The sequence below is a fragment of the Eurosta solidaginis genome, chromosome 1, assembly GCF_040869045.1.
Source record: "Eurosta solidaginis isolate ZX-2024a chromosome 1, ASM4086904v1, whole genome shotgun sequence".
NCBI classification, from domain to species: domain Eukaryota; kingdom Metazoa; phylum Arthropoda; class Insecta; order Diptera; family Tephritidae; genus Eurosta; species Eurosta solidaginis.
Genome location: NC_090319.1, coordinates 58,364,263 through 58,381,568, shown reverse-complemented (window position 1 = coordinate 58,381,568; position 17,306 = coordinate 58,364,263). Strand labels below are relative to the sequence as shown.

The 17,306-nt window shown below is 43.4% G+C and overlaps 1 protein-coding gene across 5 annotated transcripts in view; it reads left to right on the top strand.

Moving 5' to 3' along the window:
- LOC137253976 (F-BAR domain only protein 2) overlaps positions 1–17,306 on the top strand; it is a 103,029-nt gene that overhangs the window by 58,063 nt on the left and 27,660 nt on the right. For 3 of the 5 annotated variants that reach the window (XM_067791589.1, XM_067791627.1, XM_067791599.1), the window contains one exon: positions 16,406–16,681. The exons of the other annotated variants lie outside the window; for them this stretch is intronic. In XM_067791589.1, coding sequence (XP_067647690.1) covers positions 16,406–16,681 — 276 coding nt within the window. The remainder of the gene's footprint in view (positions 1–16,405; positions 16,682–17,306) is intronic. 5 annotated transcript variants of the gene reach the window in all.

Sequence of the window (17,306 nt, the reverse complement as noted above, 5' to 3'; positions counted from 1 at the left end):
TCCTATCCTAATCAGAACTCGCAAAAGGTTCAAAAATGCTAAAAAATATTAAGACATCCTTCTAAATAACACAATTTCTCACATGAGTTTGTTAAGTTTGGGCGGTTTAGGAGTTTTGCGAGACATTTGAGCTTGAATGAGGTCCACTACTATAAATTTGCCGTGAATTTAACTCTGACGAGTTTTACGACGAGCTTTTTCAATCTGTGCTGCTATTCAACTTTTTTTTTAATTTAATTGGTAAAACATTTTGCTGAAAACTTTTTCACTGCGATAATGCTTTTGTGAGTTATACACATTTCTGGAGAAAGTACTCCACTTTAAAATACCTTTTCTGTGACGTAAAAAAAAAATCGAAAATATCATTTATTAAACTATTTTATGAGCTCGAGGCCTTATCCATATTAAAAACGCAGTATAAATATTTTATATTTGTATTTTTATTTTATATTCGATATTTCGACTTCAGTCTGAAGTCATCATCAGGACTGTGAAACAAAAAACAAAAACAAAAATTATAACATTTTCAAAAATCAACCATAAAACAAATACCACTTACACAATTGAGTATGTTATACAGACTAACCATATGTGCGAAAATTAAGAATGTTGGAGACAAATAATAATACAAAAATATAAAAAATATTTCAAAGCACCGTAAATGTAAACAAAATTTTTGCAAAAACAAAAGTACATGTAGTGGCTAAAAGTACGACATACAAGCATACATATATACATATATCATCTGATTTTCCTATTGTTGTGGGAGAAATCTTCCTACCGCGCATTGTTATTGCCTTAAAACTAAGTTCCGATACACATGTGCGCAGTGGTCAGTGTCCGCTTTAAAAATCATCCTAGTACTATTAGGGGTGTTCGCTATATGAAGCATTTCCAAAGTAAATCTTTTATTATAATTTCTCTCCTCCTGTAAAATGGTTACATTATCGAAGTTAATGCCTCGTATCTTTACAATGGACTGACAAGGCCGTCTTATTTTCTGAATAATTGTTTCTTAACTTAATATTAAATCTGTGAGCGGAAATCCCTGTCTTTAGTTTTAATTTTGTTGTCCCCACATATACCTTGTCGCATACGTGGGACCCGTCACCATTACACGGAATTCTATAAACAACGTCGTATTTCTCATGCTTTGGTATTTTATCTTTTGTACTGCTGTAGACCTTTCTAAGAGTGTGATTATATGTCGATGCTATTTGGCATTTTTCCCGATTGTAAATATTTGAATATTTTATTCGGTTCGTTACGCCCGGCACATGTACTACTGATTTATATATTTTATCTCCCGACGTTTGTCTAATTTTATCATTGTTCAACCTGATCACGGAATTTCTGAGCAATTTGTTGATTATCTTTATGGGGAATTCATTATTTCTCAGTTTCTTTGACAATGTCGATATTCTTCTTGTGAAAAATCTTGTCACTTATTGGGAGAACTCTTCTTATGAAGTTTTGTTTTGTTTCACAGTCCTGAAGATGACTTCAGACTGAAGTCGAAATATCAAATATAAAATAAAAATACAAATATAAAATATTTATACTGCGTTTTTTATTTGGATAAGGCCTCGAGCTCGAGCTAGTTTAATAAATTATAAAGATTAAAGGCCAATAATAATTTTTTCGAAAATATCATGATAAAAATATTACCAGGTAAAACCATTCTCTCTTTTTGGCGACCATAATGGTTTTTTGATTTTTAAAAAAATTTTAAAATCACTCTCTTAAACTTTGTGGAAATGCCATACCAAAGAAGACAAAAAAAATTGTTGGTTTGACATTTTTCCCTTTTTTTAAATGCCAAAAAAAAAAAATGCTTATGAAATAAGTGAAATAATATTTCGAAAAGTTTTGAAATCAGTTTTTATGTACATATATTAGAAAAAAATGAGTCAGCAATATAATGGATGCCTCAACACGTCCTATTTTTGCAAAGGGACAAAAGAAAAGACCTTCCTCTTCTAATTAAGAAACGAATGTTGGAAACCACCTCTATTGATTTTTTATTCATCCTTCCTTACTTGGTTGATACGTCTTTAACCCTTAAATATGGTCAAACTTCACTTTATAAGAGATCAGTAGTCTCAAGTGTCCGCGCTACTGCGGAAAAAGATGATCTTGGAGGTCGCTTCCCAAGGCAGTCGGTTCTATGTACCGGAGCGACTCGGGATTTTTCCCGACCAAGGACTGTCATTTCAGTGTGACCCCATTTAATTTGTTTCGTTCCTCCCACAAATTGTCATCCTCCCAGCAGCTCCTTGCAGCAGGACTGCTACATATTCTCTTACTCCGGGAAGGTATCGAACCCAATCCGGGTCCGTCTCCTGACCCCGGTCCTGAGAAATGGTTTTGCTGCATTTGCCAGAAAAGAATCTTTTTAGGACGGTCATACTCTGTTCAGTGTGTCTCGTGCAAGGGATGGTTGCATCGGACAGGTTGTTCTGGGCTTGATCCCAAAACCCGACGTCCACGTAACTTTTATAAATCTTTTGTGGCTCCTTGCTGCTCACTCCCAAGGGCGTCCCTTAGTCTACGCCTAAGCGTATCCCCACTACCTTCCAGCAGATTCGCTGCTCAGCAAGCCACAATAAGTACCCGCTGCTGCTCGCGCCCCACGGCGCCAACAACTCAAACAGCTGATACCACTCATAACTACTACCTTCGTAGTAGAGCTGGTAGCAATGTTGAGCATCAGCCCCTGCCCCCGTCTTCTTCTCCCCCCCTCTTTTCTGGCAGCAATCGTGCAGGTCAGGGAAACAGACTCTTAGTCCCTGCCTCCGTTTGCACCGTCTGCCAGCACAGAATATATAGGTTTGCGACATCCGCTCAATGCAGCTCCTGCCTTGGGTGGTGCCACTTTCCTAGATGTTCTGGTCTCCGCGACGGCAACCCCTCGACGGGTTTCATCGCGCCATGTTGCCAGGTCGCAAACCCAAATCATCCGGGTACCCCAATGCTTGCCCAAGGGCGCCCAGTCCCAAGGCCACAACAGCAATTGCGTCCTGGCCTTCCACAACCTAGGCGTAGTCACCCCTCACTTACCCCTAGAGCGGCGGCGTCACCCCTCATGCACTTCAGAATTCTGCAGTTCAACTGTAATGGACTAACTGGGAAGATTACGGAGATAGTCGATTTCATGAAGCGGCACAACATCCGCATTGCTGCGATTCAAGAGACTAAACTCACAGCAAGATCTGCATTGCAGACCTGCTCTGGTTATAATGTCCACAGGAAAGACCGCGAGAGCGGAAATGGAGGCGGCCTCGCGTTTATTATACACCACTCTGTGCAATATCATATATTTGATCCTGGCATCGACCGCAGTGACAATGTCTTAGAACGTCAATGCCTATCTGTCCGGTCAGGCGATGCAAATCTAGAAATCATCAACATCTACATCCCTCCTGTCACCTGTTGCCCCAGTGGATACCGCCCTAATATCGAGGCCTTACTCACTGGCAACAATCGCATTATCTTAGGCGATTTCAATGCCCATCACGACCTATGGCATTCAAACTTGCGGGCGGACAGTAGGGGTGAGATGTTGGCGGATCAAATAGAAGAAACGACGTTCTGCACAATAAACGGAGACGCCCCCACACGTATGGTAGGAAGCTGTCATAGCTCGCCAGATATCTCAATCGTGAGCGCAGAACTCGTAAACTGCGTCAACTGGCAGCCGATGGTAACATTGGCATCCGACCACCTGCCCATACTTATTTCGTTCGAGCGTACCGCCGACTTCATCGTCACCGAAAAACGCACTTTCATAAACTTCAAAAAAGGAAAGTGGGAAGAATATAAATCTGCAACAGACAGCAGCTTTGCTGCCCTCCCTATCCCGACTGATGCACGCCAAGGGGAGCGTGCCTTCCGTAAGGTCATCGAATCCGCCTCGGCACATTTCATTCCCGCCGGGAGAATTCCCGAAATCCGGCCCCACTTCCCGGCGGAGGCCGCGAGCTTAGCGAGGGAACGCGACCTTATAAGACAGCTTGATCCAGGCGACCCCCAAATAAGGGATATAAACCAACGCATCAGATTGCTTGTGGACGAACACAAGCGGGCGAAATGGGAAGAGCACCTAAGAGGTTGTAACCTCTCTACCGGTGTAGGTAAACTTTGGTCCACCGTAAAGTCCCTATCGAATCCGACTAAGCACAAAGACAAAGTTTCCATCGCCTTTGGCTATAAGGTGCTGTCGGATGCGAAAAAATGCGCGAGCGCTTTCTGCCGACAATATATAATGCATCCTACGGTCGACAAAGATAGACGGAGAGCCAATAGACACGCACATAAACACAAACTCAGCGCGTCACCAATTACCATCACCGCTAGAGAGGTTGAGGACGCCATTGGTCGCGCTAAACCATCCAAAGCAGTGGGCCCAAACGGCATGGCCATGCCGATGCTTAAAAACCTAGGGAAAGAGGGTTTCAAATATTTAGCGCATGTCTTCAACCTGTCTCTTTCCACCTTTGTCATACCCGAGAAATGGAAAATGGCCAAGGTGGTCCCGCTACTAAAGCCTGGGAAACCAGCTAACGTAGGTGAGTCATATCGTCCGATATCTCTCCTATCGCCAGTGGCAAAGACGCTTGAAGCCATTTTGCTCCCTTATTCCAAGCACATTTGCAGCTAGCCCCTCATCAGCATGGCTTCAGAAAACTCCATAGCACTACCTCCGCGCTAAATGTCATTAGCACCCAGATAAATTGCGGTTTGAATCAATATCCCCACCATAGAACAGTACTCGTAGCGTTAGACCTATCCAAAGCTTTTGATACGGTCAACCATGGCTCGTTACTGCAAGACCTGGAAGGGTCCACCCTTCCCCCATGTCTTAAAAGGTGGACCGCAAATTATCTGGGTGGTCGGCAGGCATCGGTGCAATTCAGAAACGAAACATCAAAACAAAGGAGAATTAAACAAGGGGTGCCACAGGGTGGTGTCCTATCCCCGCTTTTGTTTAATTTCTACATATCTAAGCTACCTTCACCACCGGAAGGAGTCACAATCGTTTCCTACGCCGATGACTGCACAATAATGGCCACAGGCCCAGGCCCAAAGATCGATGATCTATGCAATAAAATAAACGGCTATCTCCCTGATCTCTCCAGTTTTTTCGCCTCGCGAAACCTGGAATTGTCACCGACTAAATCTCCCGCGACCTTATTTACAACATGGACGCCCCAAATGTCGACCATATTGAACATCCACGTCGATGGCACTACGCTACCGACTGTCCTACACCCCAAAATCTTGGGTGTGACGTTTGATCAGGATCTACATTTTGGTGCGCACGCAACCGCAATTGTTCCAAGAATTCAGAGCCGTAATAAAATCCTCAAATCCCTTGCTGGCAGTACCTGGGGAAAAGATAAAGAAACGCTCTTGACCACATACAAAGCAATTAGCCAGCCGATTACGTGCTACGCGTCACCCATATGGTCGCCAAGCCTAAAAACCACCCACTGGAAGAAACTACAGGCCTGCCAAAATACTGCTCTCAGAATCGCCACGGGCTGTCTTCTTATGTCCCCAGAACACCATCTGCATAATGAGGCGAGAATACTCCCCATCAGGGAGAGAAATGAGATGCTGACCAAACAGTTTCTGTTGAATACCCAGAAACCTGGGCATCCCAACAGACATCTGATTGACGAACCAGCACCGCCTAGGGGCCTAAGGAGTCATCTCCGTAAGCATTTTGAGGAAATACGGCACCTGAGAACCCAGCCGTATGAAGCGGAAAAACACAAGCAGGTCCTTGGTGAACTCCATAGACAGGCGTCGGACCTTTATGTCGGGAATTGCCCGGTGAATCCAGTACTTGAAGAAAAATATCCAGAACTCGCAGAAGAGGAACGCATACTCCCCAGGGAAACGCGTGTCACTCTTGCTCAACTTCGTTCTGGATACTGTAACAGGTTAAACTCTTACCTATCCAGAATCAACCCCGACATACAAAATGTATGCCCTGCTTGCAATGTGTCCCCACATGACACCAACCATCTCTTTAATTGTAATGTGGAACCAACGCCTCTAACACCCCTTTCCTTATGGTCCACCCATGTTGAAACAGCAAGTTTCCTTGGACTCCCGTTAGAGGATATTGATGACAATTTGTGATCGATCGCGGCTATTAGGTGGGGCGAGCATTGCTACAACAACAACAACAACATGATCTTGGAGGTATTCTTAGGTTTGTTTTGGTCCTTTTCCTCGCGGTTGGAAGATACATTTTTTAATTGGCGCTTTACCGCTTAGGAGATATTGGTCGTTGCGCAACAAGTCACTCCAGCTAACCATGTTTCGCGATAACTGACGCCAACAGGGGGCACCAAGAGAGATCAAAATTTTGTTTTGTTGATTTTCCGACAGGGTGGTTAAATGATGTATATTGGAAAGATTTTCCTTGTCAAATTTGGTTTTGAGACACACGGGTTTCGGCGTTGTGCCATCATCAGTGTCGATTTTCGTTCTGGCACAACGCCGAAACCCGTGTGTCTCAAAACCAAATTTGACAAGGGATGACGGAAAATCATTCTAATATACATCAGAGATCAAAGTCTTCCCCCACCTTCCTCCGAACCCAGTGGAGATCTTCCCATAACTTGCTCACGCCAGCAAAAACGCTGTAGCTCTTCGCAGCTTAGCTAAATATCATCGTCCAGTTGGAGTACGATAGTTCGTGGAGGCTGAATTTACCAGCTGAACGGCCAAAGTCTGCCACCGTGGTGCACAGCTAATGTGTTGGCCTATCCATCAAAAATATTTAAGAAAATTTGTATAAATGGTATCGATTGTCCCTCGGCATTGCCTTGGCACCAAAAGTTCGTCCGCCTTAGCAGATAAAGTTTTGGGTCGGCATAAAACATGTATTTATGTGAGCCAGCTCGTAGAAAAACGAATACACGATACGTAGCTTTTGAATTGGATGGCTAGACCTTAATCTCCTCGGATATATGTCACACCACATTGTTATTATTAGTAGATATGTATCTCTTACGTACACCTTGGCGGTAAGTCTGGTTTTTTTTTTTCGTCGCGCAGACGCAGATAAATTTCTAAACAATTTGTTGAAGAAAATTCCTCAGAAGAGGATCGTGGCGTGATGCTTCTTCTTACGGGAAACCACAATACAATTCTTGAATTGAAAATTCTGAAATGCGGTTGACCGTTGAAATTTCTTTCCCACCAAAAAATGTTATTTCCACCAATAAAAAATTCGGGTTTGGATAAAATATCATAATATTGATGTTAGAACGCAAAAATATGTATATTACAGCATGATGTAATAATAAAGGTGATGTCAAAAACATAACCTCACTTTTTCGGTAGCTCTATTTTCCAGTATTTACTTGTATTACAAAAGTACCAAATTTTTATTGCTTAATTTTTCGCACAAAATTTTCCAAAAAATTTGTTTTCTACAAAAATTTTTCTATATTCTTTTGGGGAACACAAAGTTACGATTAATCTTTTTGGCTAAACAATTCTAGTAGCGACTTATATAGTTATAATATTCCTAAACGTATAGTAAAATCTACTTCGATCGTAGTAGAACTCAAAAGCAGTTCTGTATGATAGGCAACCCTCTAAAATATGCATGCTGAACTTGTCAGAATAAGGGAAAACTTCAACGGGATGAGAACACCTGAATATTCATTTCATCATTTATTACAGTTCGTTATATTTTTATTATGAAAACAAAACCGAAATAAAAAAGAAATTAAAATGTGAGAGCAGTGAGAATTTTAAAATTTGTTTAACGTCATTTGGCTCTCACCGGTTTTACCTTGTAATATTTGTATCATGGAAAATATATTTTCAAAGGCATAGCTTCGACTTAGCATAACGGTTGTTATACCAACTGGGACAGAAAAAAATTAGTACCTTTAGAATTAGTGCAAACAAAATGCGCAACATGCCCACATTATACATTTTTTTAGTTTTAATAATGCGCTTACTAAAAAAAAAAAACAACACATTACTAAAGGTCCGTTTTTGAACTTCAAAAGCCCCATGTTTTGGAGGCTAGATAGATAGATAGATAATTAATTGAGGATCGCACTGCCACCATTGGTCTATTGTGCCCTCAACTGCTTCACAGCACCTCATCCAAGCCGACTTCTCTGATGAACCCTAGCAGTTCACCTGGCTTGAGGGATTTGATGTGAGAGTGCTCTGGCCATGGTAAGCCCAAAAACTTAGCCCTACGTCTTGAGATTGCGTCACATTCCAGGAGTATATGTTCCGCCGTCTCCGCTGATCGATCACAAAATCGGCATGTGTTGTTCGATAGTATACCCAGCTTCTGCATGTGGCTGTTCAGTCTGCAGTGTCCTGTAAGAATAGCTGTTAGGATCCTCAGGTTATCTTTCGACAGGCCCATTAATGCCCTATATCGAGTTGTGTTGTAGCCCCCCAGCAGTAACTTAGATTGCCTCAAGCCTGGCATATTGCGCCAATGTTCTTCCCTCTTTTCCCTTTCTTCTAATAGTAGATGCCCTCTGATTTCCTGCACGCCTACTGGCAGGAACGGCTCAGGACCAATAGGTCGTGTCGTTGCTGCCTCCCTTGCCAGGCTGTCCGCTTGCTCATTGCCCTCCACCCCCTGTGGCCAGGAACCCAGGCCAACAACAGTTTGTTGTGTGCTCCTAGTTGATTTAGCTTTTCAACGCACTCAAGTACTAGTGCTGATTTTATTTCAGACGCCGAGATCGCCTTGAGGGCGGCCTGACTGTCACTGAGTTTGGCAATTGTCTCGTTGGAGTATTCGCGCTGAAGGTTCAGGTCAGCACACTGGCTTATAGCGAATACTTCCGCTTGAAAAATGCTCGGGTGTGCTCCCAGAGGCGTTGGGTCCAATGACTCCAGATCCAATCCCCTTTGGCGTCTTCGAGCCATCTGTGTACCATACTATTCTATTTAGCTGATGAATGTACACAATTCTGCTTTCCTCCCACGTACCCTTGTCTCCCAATTCTACTTTGTACCTTCTCTCATAGACTATCTGCCTGAGGATATCATCCCTCGGGAGTTGAGAGATTGGGATCTTCTCTCTCAATTCATCCATGTTTCGGGACGATATAACTTTACCTATGCCCGAGCCCTCCTTAGCAATATTCAGGAGGGTTCGCTTGGCTGACTGCTCTATTGATATATGCAGCGGGGTCAGATCGAGGATAGCCTCCAGCGCTGCTGTAAGGCATGTGCGCATAGCTCCCGTGATGCATACACATGCCAGTCGCTGAAGTTTTGACAGCGCTTGCCTCGTCGTCGCCCGAGTTGTTTTCGATGCCCAGGCTATCGAACCGTATGTTATCATAGGTTTTACTATCATGTTATACATCCATCTTAGCACATGCGGGCTACACCCCATGATTTGCCTGTTAGACGTTTGCATATCATGATGGACCTCGTGGCCTTAGCTCTCATGGAGTCGAAGTGCTGTTTCCATAGGAGCTTGGTGTCAAAAGTGACCCCAAGTATTTCACCGCGGTTCCATGTTCTAGTGCCACGCCATCTATTGTAATTGCTCTCAGGGCTGGTAGGGCCCTTCTTCTGGTGAAAGGGATGATGGTCGTTTTAGATGGGTTGATGTCAAGCCCCACACTGGCACACCATCCCTTCGTAATATTCAATGCTCTCTGTATTATGTTACAGAGCGTACTCTCGAACTTACCCCTTGCAATTATGACGATGTCGTCAGCATATCCCTGGCATCTTATGCCACTGTCAGATAGCTTTTGCGGGAGTTCGTCCACTACTAGGCTCCACAGAAGGGGTGATAGAACACCTCCTTGAGGGCACCCCCTCGTGTTATTAACCTTAACTGCGCTGTTGCCTACATGGACTTCAGCGATTCTTGTGCGGAGTAGATTGTCAATCCATCTCTAGATAGGCATCTGAATTCCTCTTCTCTGCAGTGCTATGTTTACGCTTTCATGAGATGTGTTGTCAAAGGCACCCTCAATGTCAAGGAAAGCGCAAATCACTGTTTCCTCTGTTTCGAACGCCCTCTGTATTTCAGATGTTAATTGGTACAGAGCTGTGTCCGTGGACCTACCCGCTCTGTACGCATGCTGGCTATGATGTAAGGGCCAGCTCTTGAGGGCGTTCGACCTGATTTCTTGATCCAATATCTTTTCCATTGCCTTCAAGACAAAGGAAGTTAGACTTATTGGTCTGAAGGACTTTGCCTGCGAATAGTCCTTTTTTCCTACTTTTGGTATGAAAACCACTTTTGCTCTTCTCCACATCATGGGTATGCATCCCAGTGCCAGGCTATCTCTCATGATCCTGGCCAGATGTGGGATAATCTGTGTCCCTTGCTGTATTAGCACCGGGTAGATGCCATCCACCCCCGGAGATTTGTATTTCTCAAAGGATTCCACTGCCCATCTGACTCTGGCCTCACTGAAGAGGGAGTTGGCCAGTTGCCAGTCTGATGGGGTTGGTTTCACTCTGGAGAACACAGGTTCCGGTACTTGCGGAGAGGCACCCGGAAAATGCGTGTGTAGCAGGGCCCTCGCTCGCTCGCTCCTCCACCGTTCCGGTATAGGTACCGTCTGGAAGCCTAATCGCTAAGTTAATCTCCCTCTGCTCTTTGGCTAGGGCCTTGTGGAGCCTTGCCGCTGCAGCTGTGCTAGAAATTCCCTCACAGAAATTTCTGAAACTTTCCCTCTTAGCTTTCCTTATCTCTTTATTGTACTTTGTTAGATTTTGAGTGTATTCCTCCCAGTTGCCGGTTCTTCTTGCCCCGTTAAAGAGTTTCCTGACTTTCTTCCTTAGTAGTGTCAGGTCATGCGACCACCAGGGGGTTGCCTTCTTACCCTTAACTAAGGAGACTCGGCAACTGGAGTTGTAGGCATCTATCATTATCTGATTTGCCCTATCCACTCTGCCCTATAACTCAGTACAGTTAGTGCTTCTGCTCTTATTTCTGAGACTATCCGCGTTAGCCTCTATGATACTTTTGTAGCTGCCCCAGTCTGTTTTCCTGGGATTTCTTTTAGGGCTGGATTGCCCCGATACAGCACCCAGCTCAAACCTTATGATCCGATAGGGAGGGTTCTTCTGAGACTCTCCATTTCGAGATCATGTTCTCAGTTAGGTTGTTGCCAAGTGTTATATCTAGGACCTCTGCCCTGACTCTCGCGACAAACTTCGGTTTGCTCCCGACGTTATATATATTCAAATCGTTGCTGACTATATATTCTAGTAAACACTCACCCCTTTGGTTGGTATCATTGCTGTCCCACTCCGTGTTGTGGGAGTTAGCATCGCTTCTATGATCAACGGAAGTTTCGCTCTTCTGCAGTGCTCCACTAGCTTCTGCACGTTAACTGGAGGGACTGTGCTGTCGTCCCCCCGGAAGTAGGCTGCGGCCAGCACAATGCTGGTGTTGTCTCCATTCACCTTTGCCTCGATCTGCACCGCCACCAGATCCCGGCTTAAGAATTCAGAAATGTAAAAAAATTTGACTTAAGCATTACACATGCTCTTGGTCTCTGCTGTGAGAGATCCCAAATAACTTTGTTATTACTTACATTAAGGCCCCTCACCTGTCCCTTGTAAGCCCAAGGTTCTTGTATGAGGGCGATGCCCAGATCATCCGAGGCCAACCTCCTCACCAGTACAGCCGACGCTGCAATGGCGTGATGGAGGTTGATCTGGGCTATTTTTATGCTTGTGCCGGTCATTTTGGCCCGGCCGGCCTCATCGGATCATTGTCATCCGACAATCCGCTCTCGCTTTCGTCCTGCCTATTCAGCTCCAGCTCCTGGAGGTCGAGGCCCTCGATGAGCTCTTGTGTGGTTGGGATTTCTTTTTCATCCCCAGGCTGCACGATTTTGTCCTTGCTTGCTGCGGTGGGAGGGTTTGTGGTCTCGCGAGCTCTGATGGTATCGGTGCTCGCGTCCGTCATGTTCCCGTCCGACAGCTCGCCTCTGTCGGTGCCCTCTGCCTCCGCCTTGTCTTCCGGCTGCTCACTATTCCCTGGTTGCCTCTGCCTCCAGGGTCTCACTAGGACCAGGCCGTACCTATAGTGCAGCTTAAGTCCGTTCCTGCGTATGATTTGATACGATTCCTCGTCTATGCCTACGTCGAGACGTAGGCCTGTTTCCTCTGCGCTACATTTAATGACGCGCCATCTCTGCGTCCTGAGGCCCTCATATTGGTTGGCGAGGAGCCGTAACGCAAACTCTTTGGGGCGTTCCGCACTTCTGGGGAGGAACATAGTCACATCATGCGTTGGCGGTATTTCATCCCCGTGTCTCGTGCATAATTGTGGCCCTGTCCACCCCTCAAGCGTCGGTATTACTTCAACGAGCCACTTAACCGTTTTTTCGTCCTCGCAGTCCACGAGGAGGAGCCCTGCTCGGAAGTATACCCCGCAAAAAACTAGGGCATGCCCACATCCCCTGAACACTCCGTCCATTATGAGCTCTTGGAGATTCGTCAGGTCCTCTTGACTTAGGGCCTCCGCCGGGTAGTTACTGGGCAGAACAACTATTCGGATACCCCTAAGGGCTTCCGAATAGCTCTGCTGCCTTGGTGCCATCCCAGCGGGTACCCCAGTCGCCCTGGCTTGAATCTCCCCGCCCGTGGGTGCAGTGTTCCTGGGAGCGTGGGCCCGTTGCCTTTTTGAGCTTGGAGTTTCCTCCGGCGTAATTTGCCCGATCCTGCGCTTTTCAGCGGGAGCGGGCGCATGCTGGTCAGCTGCCGCTGGCTGTACTCTTCTTCCTTCTCTGCTTCCACTTTGAGCATTGGCTTTTCTCTGCCCGTGGTCTGGTTCATGCGCTCATCTGCCCTGGCTCTTGCCTCCCTGGGCGACAGGCCTTCCTCTAGATATCGGATATATCTTTTTACCCCAGCCCCACTTAGTCCAAAGCGTCTCTTATCATCCAGCGCTCCTGTGGAAGTGCAGGTTGCCTGCCTCTGTTGTGCCTTCTGTTAGGCCGCTTCCACTCCTCCGGGTTCCGCTCTTTATTTTTCCCTTCCTGGGACCTTCCATAGGTGCTCTGTGAGCTGCTACTTGAGTCATGCTCCGAGGGTGAGCGCCTAGACTTACTCGTCCCTCTAGAGGGACTGCTATGGTGGTGGTTTTCGTGCTGGGATGCACCGTCGTAGCCTCTCTTTGTCAGCTTTTCTCGCTCTCCGGAAGTTACATCTTTTGTTTTATCTTTCGGCCCGCGCTGCGCAATGGAGGTGCTGGGCCCTCCATGGATCGCGGATTTGTTTCCTGCCGCCGCCTTCTGCTCACCTTGTTTGACTTGCCCGCGCTGCTCACCAGTGGATAGAGGTCCACTGGGGATCGCGGGTTTCTGTGCTTCCTGGTTGGAGTGCTCTTCGGGCCCGCGCTGCTCTCCTTGGGTTTTGGTGTTGCCCTTGGGGTTCGCGGTATTAAGAGCCGGTTCTCTGTATACTCCAGTGCTAGTGGAGGGAGATTCATCCCTCTGATGCTCTAAGAAGAGCATTGCCTCCTCTCTCGTGAGGCTTTCCAGGAATTGCCTGGAGTACGTGCGTGGCCTGCTGCTGCTCTGCCCGCTGCTCTTCTTGGAGCCCGTTTTTTTTGTTGTGCTTTTATTGTTGTTGTTGGTTTTTTTGTTGTTGTTGTTCATCATTTTTATCTTACGACAACTTGCTTGACATGGCAAGCGTTGTTGTCTCTGCTTTAATTTGGGGAACTGGGTTGGTCCGCCGCGGCAGAGCCCCTTGACGCGGTAAGGCCATGGTTACTCCCCAAGGTGGCCCGGTGTTGGGGAGGCGCCGTTATAATACAGCCGGTGTTGTGGACCTCCTGGCTGCAAACCAGTCCAATGGGCACGGTGACGCATGACACCCTGGATTAGGAGGTGACAGTTCCTGGTTACCGATCGCATTCGACCACATCTGTCCGGTGAGCGCGGTTGCCCCGCTCCCATCTGACCAATTAGTATCATATGCGATCGACGTAAGCCCCTGCACCGCTACAAGGTGACTGTCTTCGCAGGAGTTTTGGAGGCTAGCTTTGAAAAACAGAGATTTTGCCATTAAGTATTATGAATTGAATAAAATTCTAGAATGAGACGCTTCCGTGTTTACATATGAGGTAGTGATCCGCACCTCAGTCTTCGACATTTTTTTATTATTTTCTTTTGTTTGTTTCCATCACGCTTCTTTAAAGTTTTTGTTTGTAATTTTTTCGTTTTGCTGTTTGTTTTTATAATTTGTCTTATCTGTTCTCACTCACCATTTGTATATTGTGATAAAAGCAGATAACTAAGTTGTCAATTTATAAAAAATAATTTTCACGCAATCTTAGGCATGACGGGTAGATCGCACGTATTTTTATGGAGAACGCCAGATCGAGCGACACTGGCGCCATCTGACATGCAAAGGAGCTTACCTCCAACTTTTGTTGCAAGTAAAGCATAAGAAGAAGAATTCGACATTTGCTTTGGCTAAGGGTGCTTTCAAACTTTGCAAGTAAAATTATTTTTCCCACTCGTTGGTACTTTTCCAACATTTCTCACAGTTAAAACTGTAATTTAACAAATGAATAGGACAGAAAATATGTTAGGAAGTATTTTTCTTGTATAGTGAGAATGTTTATAACAGTGCTTCGCGAAATTTTGTATGTGAATGGATAAGGCGAAATAAACTTCAATTGCTAACTTTGAAGTTCTTTTATATTTACAACCGTAACATCTTGCGCAATTCTGGCAATGTTAATGTGGCATGCATAAGATTGCGTTGAACGCATCTATATGAAAAGTTGATTATGGCTCGGCCTTTAATTCACAAGTGTGTCGTACTTAGTTCGAAGTTGTTTCCATGGTTTCTTATATAGAATTTTATTAAAACATACCATATACGACGAATGAGACCTTGTGAATTGTCTATAAAAGTGATATTGTGAATTACTTACATTGTAGTGGTGAATTACTACATATGTAAAAATATTGAATTAGCTGATTCGTTGCTTTTGTGAACTGAATCATTTAATTAAACTAGCTCGTTCGCGAAAAACATAACTCGAATCGTCTATTTACAAAGACTTCTTCACTGTATGTTCATGTGAGAATGTGTGATGAGCTAATTTATGAGGTATTCCAATGTGATGAGTGGGACATTTTAACTCGTTACTATGAGAGAGACTGAACAAAGTAAACATTAAAATGGAAGGCCACTATTTCGAATATACCCTAAAGATAAAGTTGTGTGCAATTTCGAAAAAAAAGTGTAAATGCAGATAGATAGAAATCGTCGAAGAAAAATATATAGCGGTTTAGAATTACTTATTTAGAATTATTTGTATATTAGGCGAAGCGAGGAGAGCTTTACTAATATTTTTTTAAATTTTTAGTTAATTTGCCACCTACTCAGAACAATCCGACAAACTATGTAGTGACTGTTTTTGTGATTAGCATCGTGGAGACAGCTTACCTTATAGTAAATAGTCTCAAAGTTTCATCACTTTATGTTTGTTATTAGTGACAAGAGACTGTGCACAATTTGTCATTGAATATGTTGTCTTGCAAGAGAAGCTTTATATCTTTCAAGCTCGGGTGATATGCCGCGATTACTTACTCGCAAAAATAAGTACACACTTGGTTTATACTGAAAAAAAACTCAAATGAAGTAGCTCACAGCTTAATTGATAATTATCATCTAAAATATCGCAAATTCCCTAAAAGAAACCACATTAAAAAAAATGTTAAAGGTTATTCAAAGGTAAGGAGAATTAATCAAAATTTCAAAACTGAACATCAAAATTTTCAAATTTTGTTTCAGAATTTCTAGAAAATTTTTGAGTATGCAGTTTTGTAGCCCAATAAATTTTAGTATAATAATGTGCAAGTTAGAAATATCTCAACATTCTTCCTGAATTTTTAGAATTTTTTTCGGCGAGGGTGTTGAGCAATTCCCACATACAAAATGCATTTTTGTTCATGCGATGTATGGAAGAAATTGCTCAACACCCTCGCCGAAAAAAATTCTGAAAATTCAGGAAGAATGTTGAGCTATTTCTAACTTGCACATTATTATTCAAAAATTTATTGGGCTTCAAACCTGCATACTCAAAATATTTCTAGAAATTCTAAAACAAAATCTGAAAATTTTTATGGTAATTTCTGAAATTTTGATTAACCTTTAACATTTTTTTGAATGTGGTTTCTGTTAGGGAATTTGCGATATTTTAGATGATAATTATCAATTAAGCTGTGAGCCACAGCATTTGAATATTTTTCAGCATAAAGTGTGTACTTATTTTTGTGAGCAACCGTATGTATTTGAACTCCTTTTTTCTACGTAATTCATTAATAAATTTTCAATTGTGTACCTTTTTATCAAAATCAAAAAAAAAAAAAACCACAACATGATACATATTTAGATCAACATATAGCCGAACCGCATCTACAACAACGCACATCATCACCCACTCCAACAGTTTCAACTAATGCCTCAGCATCAAATCGAAAATATACTGAACAAATTTCTACATCACTTAATGAACGTTCAAATCATCTGCATCATCATCATCATTCACATCAAACGTCTTCGATTGGCGGTGCTGCCGCTGTAGCAGCAGCCGGTACAAATGCATCAGCTGCGACCAATTCGCGTCGCACAACCTCGCTTTTGAATATTTTCACATCAAATTCGCAGGGTGAGAAGGAAAAAAAGACAATACGAAATATACAGCTTATGTGGTTTTATAGTATTTATATTGTAAACTATCAGCACCGCTTTTTTACGCTGGAACACGGGAATTTTCACAAATACATATACGCACATTTAACTTTTCCTTCTTCACTGTTTAATTTTCATTTCTTACTTGTTTTAAAACAAATGTACTTTTTTCTTTTGCGATAACAAATCCTTTTATTCTCTAACTTTTGTTTCTAGACTGAAATATTCAATTTCTTTTTGTTTGTTTGGTGGTTTTGGTGGCCTAATTTGGTAAAAGAACAAAACTATTTCTCTGGTATTTCTAATTTCGTTATAAGTGATATTCTATTAAGCTTGAGTTCATATGGCTCGTTTACTAAAGTTCGCTTTACGCGTGTCGTTTTTTCTGTTCGTTGTTGTCTGCCAAATTTTTAACGAAAGTCTAACTTGGGTCCATTCATTTTTTGCTGAGTTCAGAAATTTACAACTCAAGTTCAGAAAATTGCAATTCAAGTTCAGAAAATTACAATTTAAGTTCAGAAATTTACAATTCAAATTCAGAAATTCAAATTTAAATTCAGAAAATTGCAATTCAAGTTCAGAACTTTCATTTCAAGTTCAGA